Below are 12761 nucleotides of genomic sequence, written 5' to 3' on the forward strand. Positions count from 1 at the left end.
ATTAGAAGTTGTCGGTTAAAAGGTTCTAGTGCTAAAAAAAAGCTATCTGATCTTAATAACGACTTATCGTTAAACTTTCATGATATAACCTACTTGCAAATGAAAATGAGGTGAATAGAAGGATATTTCAGAAAAGATGGGTCGAACTTGTTTATGTCCTAAAAGAGGATCAAAAAGGTTGCATTTGTGTAATACTTTAAAATAGTTTAGCTCATAGCCATAGTTAGACAGGTCGAAGTGCTTTCTCTCTTTTTGTTCTTGTCTTTTTTTAGCCATACTTTCCATTTCTCACCCACTGTATCACAAAAACGTTTTAAATATTTAAACAAAAATCTTCAAATTTAATTAAAAAACGAAAAAAATTATACAAAATCCACAGTTAAATAGCTTTTTATCAAAAATTTTCAACAGCTAAAAAAAACAAAAGTTTTGAATCAAAATTTGATTTTTATTCTTAAATATCAAAGGACTTTAGTCAAACTAACTAGAGTCAAGCTGAAAGATGGGTACAGGACCATAAAAATACAAAAGCAATATATTAATTAAATTATGAACTATAATTACACAGAAACATCAATGTGATTATTTCCTGCGGATTTCAATTAAATAAATAGTTAACTAATGTTTCATCATTTCTGAAACTCATTTGGGTAGCTCGCACAATTTCATTTACTAATTTTAGTTCTTTTTACGACCTCCTATGAGAATGTTACGCAGCGTGTTTTTATTTTTGTGTATTTTTATAAATATTTTAATATCTACAATGACCTGGATTTTGACCTTTTGTTTAATAAAACGTTCTGGTCGGTAATTAATAATATAAATGAATATCCGGAAATTTATTTGTTATCACCTTAACAATTTTTGGTAAGCTAAAAAATTTAACTTAAAAAATTATATAAAATTAATTTTATTATTTCTCAGCTGTCTTCATATTAGCAAGCAAAGAAGTTTAACTTGCTCGACATTGGAGCTCAAGAACTAGGAAAGTTTCAAATAGAAGTATTTTCGTGTAAATTCGTGAACAACTCGTCAAATTATCCTGGGCAAGTGTAATTAGACCCAAAAAACAACTAAAATTACTTTTTTGGCATTAATAAACTTTAATAAATTTTCCTGAATTAGTTTTAGTTTCCAAATATTTTTCTATTTTATAAGTATTTTCTATATTATATAAAATTTTTCACCAATCGAGAATACATGTAGGTATAGTCTGATTCTCTGTGTGACAAACATCTGACTAAAATTAAACGCCCTGTTTAAGCACAAAATATCTCCCTCGACCTTTGGGAGATCAGACCGACATTGGTGTCAAAGAATATATACATAGTTTAGTTTAGTTTCAATTTTTTGTAATATTACGAATAATATTGGGTTAAATGTTTAAATGGAGCGGAGTTTATGGTCTATATTAATCTCATACACAAGATTTTTTAGGCTGCTTAAGTAGATCTAACATTATTTATTATAAAATAGATGAAAGAAGGTAATCCAGTTCCAATAATCAAATAAAAGTATAAATATTTGTATATGTATCTTTTAATAAATAGAAAAAATAATCTTAAATTCGAGTTTTATTATAATTGACTCAATGATACATTATTATTAAATTTTATATTTATAATTCTTATGATTCCGGCCAATGAGATTTGTGGTTTTTTACCACTTTGAATAAATCAAAGTCGCCTAAAAGTATGTCAAGTAATTTTAAGCAAAAATCATTGCTCCCAAAAAGCATCTCCATTTGGTGGAGAAAGATAGAGAAAGATAAAGAGAGAAAGAGAGAGCACATTCCAATTTAGATAGAGCTTTAAGCTTTATAGTGATTCAATATGGGAAATGAAAAACCTCATGCCAAATAAAATGTATTTAAGTTGGCTAATAAACTTAAGTTAAGAGACAATTGGACAGAGCTTAGCTAATGCAATAGCCACTTTTCTGAACCTTCCACTCTTCGAATGAAATGAAACTGCATTCACTTTAAATAGTTTTGTAGTACGAGGGCAGGGAGCATGAGGAAGTTGAAGTTACCTTAAGTGAGTGGCACAAAATGGGTGTGCGTGTCAAAGTGTGTGTGTGTGCATGTGTGCTTTTGTATAATTATGCAATAAGCGTTGCATTTCATTTTGCATGTTTGAGTCAATTGGAAATTGGCAAGCTAAGTGACCGACTGAACCAACTTTAGCCACGATGTTCATTGAATTCGCACATGTGATACAACAATCTATATGTAAATGTATAGCCAACTCGAAAATCATCATGTTTGATGTGTGATTGGGGTCACTTCAATAAACGTCCCGTAATTTCGAATCTTTCTTATGCATTTCCTCTGGCGCCTAGATAGACAAGCTTACCAAAAACGATTATCGCTCAAATTAAAATTGGAAATTAAACTGACATCACTCACTTACTTACAAGTCATGTTATATGCAAATCAACCTGACATCGACTTTTGCAGTCGACATGGCTGCCTGGGCCCCATAATAAAGACATAATTCATGCAGTTTTGGGGCCTTTCAATGTTTCTGTATGGCAAGTTCGTGTCTCAAGTCTTTTGTTTTGGTATTTGTTGGTTTTTTTTTTTTTTTTTTGTTTGTCGGCAATTTTGTTTGCAACACAAAGAGGTCAAGCTGCCGTTGCAGCAAATTACTACGATAGTTATGACATTGAAAGAGTTTTCCATTTAATAACCGCAACTTGATTAGATACCAGAAATTCTTTAATATTAAAAATGGAAGACTTATTTTTATCACTATTCGCATTACTTTAGGAACTTATATCAGTTAAGAATCGATGTGTGTGATTTAGGTATGTGAAACATAATTTAAATTAGAAGTCTATTTTAAAGTCAAAAAGTTAAAACTTGTTTCCCCATGTGTAAAGGGTATATAGATCTATGTGGGGGAAATGAGCTAAATTTCCTCCCAAAAGTATGCAATAAGCTATTTATTCTGTGTTTTGTTGTTTTATTTTCTTTTTGTCTTAAAGTAAATTGATTTGACATTATTAAAATTATAATAAACAAATTTATTAACGTCAACAAAGCCTTTTCGGAGCTCTTTAAATTGAACTAGCAATCAGCTGGTTATTGAATAGAGGTCGGTTGAAATTATTAGTTCATTTGGGTAGGTCCACGCCCTTATCGGACATACGAAAAGTTATAAATCCTTTGCAAATAATAAATACTTTTCCGGCCTATTGCATACTTTAAAGGGCAAAGTTCCCCAATTTCACAGTCCTAAATACGCCAATGCGAAAGGTTTAATTACTTCTTAACAGGAAAGAAATGATCAAATTTATTTTCATTTCAAATCAAAATCTTTATAGAATTAAATAGAATATAAACAAAGGAATGTTTTTTCTTATTTACTACCGACTTTTTTGATCAAATATTATCTAGGGCTATGAAATGGGGGTAGTCTGCCCCTTAGACTATGCAATAGTTCTTATTTATCGATCACTACAAAATATCTTGAAATGTTTTAAAAGACGAGTTCTCGAAATGCTTATTGCATACTTTAGGGGGCAAATATAGATCGGTCTCAGTGTATTATGTATTTAGAGAAAAGTAGATTTGTTTCCTAACAAAAGGGTTACTAGAAACAAAATATTACTATAAGAAGAAAAAAATATTAACTTTAGAAGAAGCTACTTAAAAGCTTGACCGCAAATATCAGAAGTTAACTTAAACCGTCTTGAGGTAAATTAAATTATAAATAATATTTTTTTGAAGAAAATGGAATTAATACGGAATTGCTTGAAATAGGACTAGAAAATAAAGGACATTCGCAAAAACTTCTTCCTTCAGACTGAGTTGGGTTCAAAAGTTGTCAAAACTAAACCTTAGAGTAATTCTTTTCAAAAAATGTATTTCATTTTACATAAAAGGATGCACCTATTTGCAAGATATTAAAATGACTTCCTAATATATTGTAGCCATAATAAAATGTTCTCATTATTAGATTTAAAAACATTTGTATTGCTATATCCATAAATGTCCCAATCTTTATGTAATTGGCATAGCTCAAAGCAAAAACAAAATTTGCAACACATCTCCCTTAAAATAAGGAAGTTCAGCTTAAGTCCCCACACCAAAACGTATATTAATATTCATAAACTAAAAAAAAGGAAAGAAAGACCGATATATAAAACTCAGGCTACAGGAAGAAAACGAGCGATTGGAAAACTGGATTAGACTAGTCTCACTGCATCTATCTCACTCAAATGAAATGCGTAACAGCCGTAGACCATAAACGGATCAGACCAGACTCTTAGTATGTTGTTTTAGTTGTAGTTGCAGTTGCAATTTTGTCGCCCATGGCCATGCGTTTTTAGTTTCTGCATCCTCTTTGGTCGTTTTGTTTTATTTGCCCACTTTTGGCCATATACATGGCTTCCTTCAAAGTCAAAAACTCCACTCCACTCCACTTCATTCAACAGCACTCTACATTTACACTCTACTTGAGTCTGCTGTAGAGTACATACACACACACACACACACAAACAGAGAGTGTGTTTTGCAGTTATGACGGCAGTTAGACCACTTTTACTTTTTTTTTCTTTTCGCCTTCAGATCGTGGCCGGGCGATTTGGCCATTTTATTTCATTTTGATTATTTATCTTAGGCCCGTATCGTTGGCAGTAATCAGTCAATGTGTTAAGTGCTCCAAAGGGAACGTATGTACATATTTACTCATCGACTGATATGTGCAATTCGGTTCCGGCACGAAAATTAGAGCAAAATCATTTTGCATGCATTTCCTGTCCTCGCTGTGGCCCAAAAGATTGAATAAAATAGATTGGCAAATCGCTGCAAAATATTTCATTTTCGTGGGGGCGTCAACTCGAATGACAGGAGGGGCGGCATATTATACATATGCCAATGAACTGGCACCTTTTTCGTTGTCTATGCCCAACCAGCCAGCCAGCTAAAGCCTTCCTTTTACTTCCGATTGACATTGCATCGCTTCCTGTTTGTCCACCCAAAATAAGCAAATGCTGCATTTTATATACCTCAAAGTCGCTTTGCTTGCATTGACAAAAACCGAAAACCAACTTACGCACTTCCAAACTAGCTGCCTGGTTGGTTTTGGTTGGTGGCCTTTTATGGTCTTTGCCACTGCTGCCAGCATTTTAATTGGAGCCACCCAATTTTCCAGTTTCATGTAAAAAAACTTCCTCAAACCAAATCGACATGAGTGCCAACATAGCAGAAGGGCGAACAACAACTTCTGCCACGCCTTTCCGATTGTTAAAGAGCACATTAAATAACTAAATAGACATTAATTGTTATATTGCTAATTATAGTAGGCGAGCAGCTCCCTTGACTTAAAGTAAAATTCGAGTTAACATTAAAAAAATGATTGCTTTTCACTTTTCCTTTAAAGTAAGAGTATTTTCTGTCACTTATACAACCAATTGAAGGGTAGTAAATAAAAAAGAAAATGCCATAATGTCAAAATAATATATCATAAGCCAAAAGCTTCAATCAGGCATGAATTACATGAATTATACAAGAAAATAAGGAATAGAGCAATCTGAAATATGTAGTTTATAATGGTTATATTGGTATTGTTTAGTCATTTATTATTAGTTGTGAGAATTTGTATTTTCTATTCTACTTACACTTCTATGTTTTGCTTTTCTGATCAAGTAATAATAATATCTTCATCCCTTAGATGAGGAGTAAATTACAGGAAACGGCATATTACAGAAACGACTTGGAATCTGAAGGCTAGAGGGGAAGCAATATTAATAGAGGGGAAGAAATATAAATCATGAACTTTATTCTGATTTGATTATGTTTATACTATATACATGAATAAGTTATCCTTTATTTGGGACGATCATACTGATTGCAATTCATTTACCTCTTATCTCTATTATCTTCTTGCATTTGATGAATCATTTTCTGTTTGTATACAGTGCCATTAAAAAATATGTACATTATCAACAACAAATGTAAAATTCTAATTAAGGAAGGTTGTTGGAAATCTCTGAAATAAAGTGATGCCTTAATCAGCCATCTATTCCTTGGTACTTTTATGAAAAGGACATCTGTTTGAACACCGACTTGATACATAAAGAAATAAAAACTGAAACAACGATGTATAAACTATCCTCATTTAAAAGGTGATTCAAACCGATGAATGATGTCCTGATTGTTCCCCCCTTGTTATGCATTTTTGCGAACATTACAAACACTGTTCATAATAAAGTCACTTAATACTTTTGAGGTTTCTAGATCATATCCTTAGCCTATCTACAAAATAGTTTATATTCCAAAATACTCGGTTAGTTTTCAATTTTAAAGCCATGTAATCCAATGCGGAATGAATATAAAACATTTTGAGTTCCTTTAAGTCCAAACTTGAACATGCAACTAAAAGGTTTTTAACCAAATCCCAGTCGAAATGCTAAACCACCTTCCTGGCTAGACTTAACTAACAGTATATATTAATTACCTTTCGATATCGTTTATAAATAGATATTGCGGTGTCAAATTTTAAATCTTTTGTATTTATTTTCAATCCGTCATTTGATCTTTTGTTTTGTTTTTCTGTTTATTGTTTACTTTTTGCTGTTATATAACTGGAATTGTATGATTTCTTGTTTTGTTTTATTAACTTCCCACTCAGTCAATGTAACGGAACTAAACCAGATCGCAGAAGTTAGCCCACACACACGCATGGCCAGGAATTGCATTTGGATGGTGAAAACGAAACCCAAAAAAACATAATCCTCTGCTCATTCATAAGTAACAAATGGAAGACTAAAATAATTAATAAATCAACATGCAATTAACTTGATTATTTTCAAAAACCATTTAGAGTCGACTGATCGGAATTCGTATTCCGCATGTTTTCTGGCCAAAGTGGGCAGGAAATAAAATTACTGGTCCCAACTAAGCCATGATATCAGGTGAAATGCAATAATTGATTTGTGTCCAACTCTTGCCACAGCTGCAAACTAAAAACAAAACAAAAATTGCATTGCAACAATAAATATAACCATAAAGCAATAACTATAGGCAATGAGGAGGATTGCCCTTAACCGATTTATTTGTTGGGGCGCCATCGTTGGCTTACAAATTACATTAAAAAACTATCTAATTAGCAATATGAAACGTGACGACCTTCGTCTATAAAATTGAACAATAAGAATTCCCAAAACAAAAAACAAAAACTTGACCACGCAATAGGCTGGCTTTGACTCTGTTTCTTTTTGGTCTTATTGCTTATAGCTTCTTTTTTTGTTTGTTTGTTTTGTTGATTTCCCGATTTCGTGCTATTAATTTGCATTACGCCAATGTTTTTCTTTGGCTTTATTTTATGAAGATTTATAACATTTATGGCCATAATCGGCGGCTATTACAACATTTGGAGCAGGTTTGCAGCCGAAGACCCAAACCAAAAGACCAACCTCCAGTCACGTCCAAGAGCAAGATAAATGCGAATATTGAGCGCAAAACAGAGAGAAGGAGCGAAAGAGAGGCAGTGACAAAGAGAAGCCGGCTTAAAAGCTTGGCTTAAAGCTTGTTTTGTTTTTCAACTCTCTGACTCTTCTTTGTTTACACATGAAACCGTTATCACACAATTCAAGGTCTCAGGTGAATGAGAGAGAGAGGAAAAGAGAGTGTATTAACATTTCGCTCTCATTTCGCCGGCTCCACCTGCGTATATTTAACCGTAGGTTCCCAATCTTCACAGCGACAGTCGTTTCCACGCAAGTGACCAAAGTGGTCCCTCCAGCCACATCCAATTTCTATCTTTCTTCAGTGTGAAAAGTGCATAATTAATAAAACGCATTTGCTTGGTGCCAATATCATTTAAACAAATTTGAGCTGAATCCGAGAGACATGAGGATCCAGCGGCATATTGTGGTAATTACAACAACAACAACATTAAAGACAATAGACCAAGAGTGAAATGTGGCAGAAAATATCGAAACCTATGCGGGTGGTGGCGTTTTACGCATGGCCAAGTGGAACTAATGTAGTTGAAGTTGGTGCAATTTTTACAATAATATAATCATCTATTTGCATATTATGAAAATTAGTTGCCGCATAGAAAATTGTCTTAAAAATTGCAAAAATAAACTTTACCTTAGGTGTTAACAAATTTTCCACTAATTGAGAAATTATCTAGGCTATTTATATTATATCATCATCAACAGGGAATCTAATCTTCTTGAGACATCTTTTCTTCTCTATTGCGAAACAATCCATGCGAAACAATCATTAAAGTCAGCAAAGACAACTATTCAATTTAACCATTAAAATGTAATAGGAGATTAGGAAAATTTAACAAAATACAACTAGATACAAAGTTCGAAATAATACAAATGGTCAAAAGAAATTCATAAAAATTGGAGAATATGAAAACTCAATTTTTTCGCTTTGCAGTCTTTAACTTTGATAAAAGTCCAAAAGCGATACTAAAATCCAGACAATATGGAAAATTTTATCAAACAAATGTTCAAAACTATACAACAAACAAATTAGATTGATTATGACCTATGAAAAACAGACAAATAATTTGAAATAAAAATTTCTCAAATTTTACCACAAATTTCAATAGTCAATATCAGAAATTTAAGACATATTGAAATATATTTTTCAACACCTCAATCAGAGAACAATCAGATTGATTCTCTCTGAGCTTTATATATTTAAAGCAAATATTAAACTGAAAACCAGATTAAAATGAAAATAAAATGTTAAATTTTTAAATTGAAAACAAATTATCTTTATGATTTTTCAATTTAAAAATAAATTGATTGTATTTGTTTTTCAAAAATGCTTCAATTTTTTATTAAGTTTGAGAAGTTGTTTTAATAATTAAGATTGTTTTGGAACCAATTTGAAAAAAGTTATTAATATTACCCTGTTTAAAAATATAGAAAACTATTAATATTGTTCGGAAAGAAAGGCCTGAGAAAGTATAAAAATATAACAATGGAAAAAAAATTTGAAAAACTATGAAATAATACTATGAAAATTATCAGATAATTATCAGATTCGTTTAGTTTTAGGTTTGAGATTAACAATAAATCCATGGTTATATAGGACTAACTTTTCTCTATCTTATCTTGTTTTTACAAATCGCTATTCCACTTAAAATATATTACTTATAAACATATAAAACATTAGATGCAAATTCGGAATCAGCAAGTGTGCTGAGTTTCTTCTATATGAATGTTAGAAACTTATAAGTTTGGGTTCTTTCACTTAAAATTATCTCTCTCTCTCTTGAGTGCAAAATAGTAGACAATTGTGGAATAACTCCTTGAAAACAATGAAAAAGTTCGATTTTGTTGTCAAGTGTAGTATTTTTATATGTATAAGATTCTTTATTTCCTGTTTTTTAAAATAAATCAACAATTTACCGCTTGCATAATATTATCAAATAGGCTCAACTAATCTAATATTTGCTCAATACTGAAAGCAAAATTTGAGTTTCTTCTATATGTTATAAACTTATAAGTCTGGGTTTTTTCACTTAAAATCTTCACTCTGTCTTGAGTTCTTCATAGGAAAATCCAATTTACCCACTTCTATGACATACTTTAATAAATTACAAAAGAATAATTGCAATTTATTTTTCCAACTCACTTTCATTTAAACAGAAAGAAAAAAACAAAACATTAAAGCTTAGAGTGATGATTTTCATTTTTCACTTGGCAAACACACACTTTCCAGATGATTTGTCAACATCACGTTGCATAGGTTTTCCATTATGTGTTGTTTTTTTGTCTTAGGCCAATTCATCTATAACTCTGCCGCCGACATCGAAACATTGTGGCTAAATATGAAGAGGCGCGATCTCTTCATTAGCGCCTAACCATGAAATGCAATGCATTTATAGACGTTTTTTACACTCTTTTCCCTCACGATCGATGATCCAACTTCAAACCAAAAAGTCGAGATTGGCTTTCACTGAGTAGTTACCCAGGCCGGATCAGGGGCGGTTCCAACCCACGGAAACTGTGGCGATCAGTATACAATTAGCACTTAATCAATATGGTCTCAAGCTATGAGATAATTTTATTTCATTTTACTTTTTTGCGCTAATTTTTCTTTCATAATCGATTGAAAGTGTACAGATATGGAGTGTGAGTGAGTGTGCTTGTGTGTGGGGAGGGATATGACTATATAGATGACAGTATATATTTGCTTTTGAAATTGTTTTGTGAAATCCCAAAAACCAAATTAGTTTTGACCTTGTCATATTCTCCAAATAAAGATAATTTGCATAATAAAACATGAACCAGGCCCATACGTGCCCATGCCCATGCCCATCCATAGCCAGATGCCCTAAGTCAGACGCTCATCTGACATTAGCCGGGCTTTGCCTCTTGACCCAGGTCAGGCACACAGCCAACAAAACAAAAAAGTTGATCTGCCATAAAAATGTATAAAAACAACAACAAATATTATGCAATATTTTACTCTTACTTTTGTCTGGACACAAACAATGCAAAAACTCACGCAGTTCCAAGTCCGAGACGCCGACTCACTGACCCAGTTCAGCTTGAGCTTAAACCCGTTTTTGGACATACGTTTATTTTTATTTATTTGTATATTATTTTGGGAATAAAGAATATTAAATTCATTTACATAATTGAAATTTTGCCAAATGCTATCGAGTTTGTTGCCTAAGTCTTTCGTTTTCTTTCTCTTTCTCTCCTTCTATTAGTTGGGTCTGCTCGGTGTGCTCTCTGTGGCGATTGTTGGCAGTCAATCTAAAGCTGTGGTAGATCAACAGGTCGCCGACTCTCAGGTGAGCAGCAAAAGCGTTGCCCAGCAACGCATAGACTTTGGTCTTAGTGACCATATTGTCCATGAGCATCATGTACATGAGCATCACGAACATCATGAACAGCATGATCCTGGTTATTGGAAGAAGAAGGTAACCTGGAAAGAAGGCTGGAAGAAAATCTGGAATCCAGCCAAAAAGCAAATATGGAATCCATCATGGAAGAAGGTGAGTGTAAATTGAAGAATCATTTCCTCCACCAAAAATAACACTTTCTTTTCCTTATTTCAGATCTATAAGCCGCATTGGGTGAAGGTTCCCGGTTGGAAAGAGATTCAAGTTCCCGCCTGGAAGCAAATTTGGGTAAGTTTGCAGATAGTTCTTTTGAAAACATTCTTTAATTAAAATTTTCCTCTTTAGGTGCCCCACTGGAAGGAGATCTTAGTCCCTGCCTGGAAGGAGATTCAAGTGCCAGACTGGAAACAATATTGGACACCAGAATTGGTCAAGGTATAGCATAAATAATTCTTTATCTAGCCAAATCATATAAATATATTTCCTTTAGGTTGGCATTCCCGGTGAGAAATATTTGGGCAAGGATCATGATGGTTGGGAATACACTAGCCATGATCTTTGGAAGAAGGTAATAACTAAATCTTGAACTTATTTAGCCGAAATCACTAATGCAATTCACTTAACAGAAAGTTGTTTGGAAGTCCCATTGGAAAAAGATCTGGAAGCCAGCCAAAAAACAAATCTGGGTGCCCGAAAAGAAATTGGAATGGAAAGAAGCCTGGAAACAATACTGGAAGCCAGGCAAGAAACAAATCTGGACCGATAAATTGGTAACTATCAAAAAGAAAATTAAGCCAAAGAAGTTTCTTTAATCGCAATTTCCCTCCCGCAAAACAAAAGGAATGGAAAGAGGCATGGAAACAGATTTGGGTGCCCGGCTGGAAAGAAATTTGGGTGCCAGGATGGAAGAAAATCTGGAAGCCAGTTGTAATTTCCGAATGGTTCCCCTCACCCGATCATCACGATCATCATCATCATCACGAAGCTGGCTGGGATTGGGATCGCAAAGACGATGCCAAAGACAAGGATAAAGTCGTTTGGAAGCGGGATGATGCCAATGCGGCAGCCGGTGTATTGCCAACACCAGTGAAACCAACCCAACTGAAGGCAGTCGACAGTGCCGATTTCCGACCCACAAAGACATCACCAGCCGCCGCCACGCAATCATTCAAATTTCCGGGTGCGTAAAGCGCTGGCCTGGAAGAAGCCATCAGCAGAAGTAACAACCTTGTAAATAGTTGTAAAATCCAAGTCAATTAGCTCATAAGCCTAGCCTGTGGCTAGCTCTTTAAATTATCTCTAGACTTAAAACACTGTTTAATTACACAAATAAATACAATTACAAAATAGATAAACTAACAGTCTTTCGCAGTTCCTTTCACTAATGGGACTCCTTCTCCCACTCTTTGGGTGCATTAGGCAGGGGGACCCATTCATTATGTATTGTGGGTGTCCAGACTTTCTTCCACACAGGCTCATAGATGCGTTTGGCTCGCCAATATTTCACCCAGCGTGCATTCCATGTGGTCTTGTTCGTCCAAAAGCCATCAGCCTGTGGATCAACTGTATCTGTATGCCGCACTCTGCATTTGAGTTCGAGTTAGTTAGTTGTGCATGGAGGATAAGTGAAAGTAGTCTCTTATGTAATAGAGAAAAAAAAAACCAAACAAACTCACATGGTTGTCGTTTTGCCGCCCAGACAAGTGACTGCCAACACACAGAGCACTAGCACAACGAGCCACATGAAGCCGCCTCTGTGATCCATGCTCCTTCTGGCCCTCATCATGTTTCGCAATCGAATGATACCTTTTCAACGTTTTCATTTAAGTTTTAAGCAATTTCTGTATTGCCTAATTGTGAATTCAGATCGGCAAATGACAACAAATGAATTGCAAATTCCCGCACTTGGCACGATCTGAGCGTGAAAAT

At 33.9% G+C, this 12761-nt stretch overlaps 2 protein-coding genes across 2 annotated transcripts; one reads left to right on the top strand and one right to left on the bottom strand.

Moving 5' to 3' along the window:
- The first annotated feature begins 7823 nt into the window (after nucleotides 1-7823).
- LOC137577465 (uncharacterized) lies at nucleotides 7824-12193 on the top strand. Its single transcript, XM_068290946.1, has 7 exons — nucleotides 7824-7882; nucleotides 10698-10985; nucleotides 11049-11120; nucleotides 11178-11267; nucleotides 11323-11400; nucleotides 11459-11602; nucleotides 11673-12193. Exons 1-7 carry the CDS (start codon nucleotides 7859-7861, stop codon nucleotides 12018-12020), a joined length of 1044 nt encoding a protein of 347 aa, XP_068147047.1. The 5' UTR covers nucleotides 7824-7858; the 3' UTR covers nucleotides 12021-12193.
- Nucleotides 12194-12205: 12 nt separating this feature from the next.
- On the bottom strand, nucleotides 12206-12615 carry LOC137578253 (uncharacterized). The gene is made up of 2 exons (XM_068291920.1): nucleotides 12509-12615; nucleotides 12206-12415 (listed from the first exon to the last, which is right to left on the bottom strand). Exons 1-2 carry the CDS (start codon nucleotides 12613-12615, stop codon nucleotides 12214-12216), a joined length of 309 nt encoding a protein of 102 aa, XP_068148021.1. The 3' UTR covers nucleotides 12206-12213.
- Nucleotides 12616-12761: the final 146 nt, after the last annotated feature.

The sequence above is a fragment of the Drosophila tropicalis genome, unplaced genomic scaffold (genome assembly GCF_018151085.1).
Source record: "Drosophila tropicalis isolate 14030-0801.00 unplaced genomic scaffold, ASM1815108v1 contig_593, whole genome shotgun sequence".
Classification (NCBI taxonomy): domain Eukaryota; kingdom Metazoa; phylum Arthropoda; class Insecta; order Diptera; family Drosophilidae; genus Drosophila; species Drosophila tropicalis.

Coding starts and splice junctions, on each gene's coding strand:
- LOC137577465 (XM_068290946.1), top strand. CDS start 7,859: ATGAGGATCCAGCGGCATATTGTG. Junction 7,883..10,697: donor GGATCCAGCGGCATATTGTG/GTAATTACAACA, acceptor TCCTTCTATTAG/TTGGGTCTGCTCGGTGTGCT. Junction 10,986..11,048: donor GGAATCCATCATGGAAGAAG/GTGAGTGTAAAT, acceptor TCCTTATTTCAG/ATCTATAAGCCGCATTGGGT.
- LOC137578253 (XM_068291920.1), bottom strand. CDS start 12,615: ATGAGGGCCAGAAGGAGCATGGATCACAGAGGCGGCTTCATGTGGCTC. Junction 12,416..12,508: donor GGCGGCAAAACGACAACCAT/GTGAGTTTGTTT, acceptor ACTCAAATGCAG/AGTGCGGCATACAGATACAG.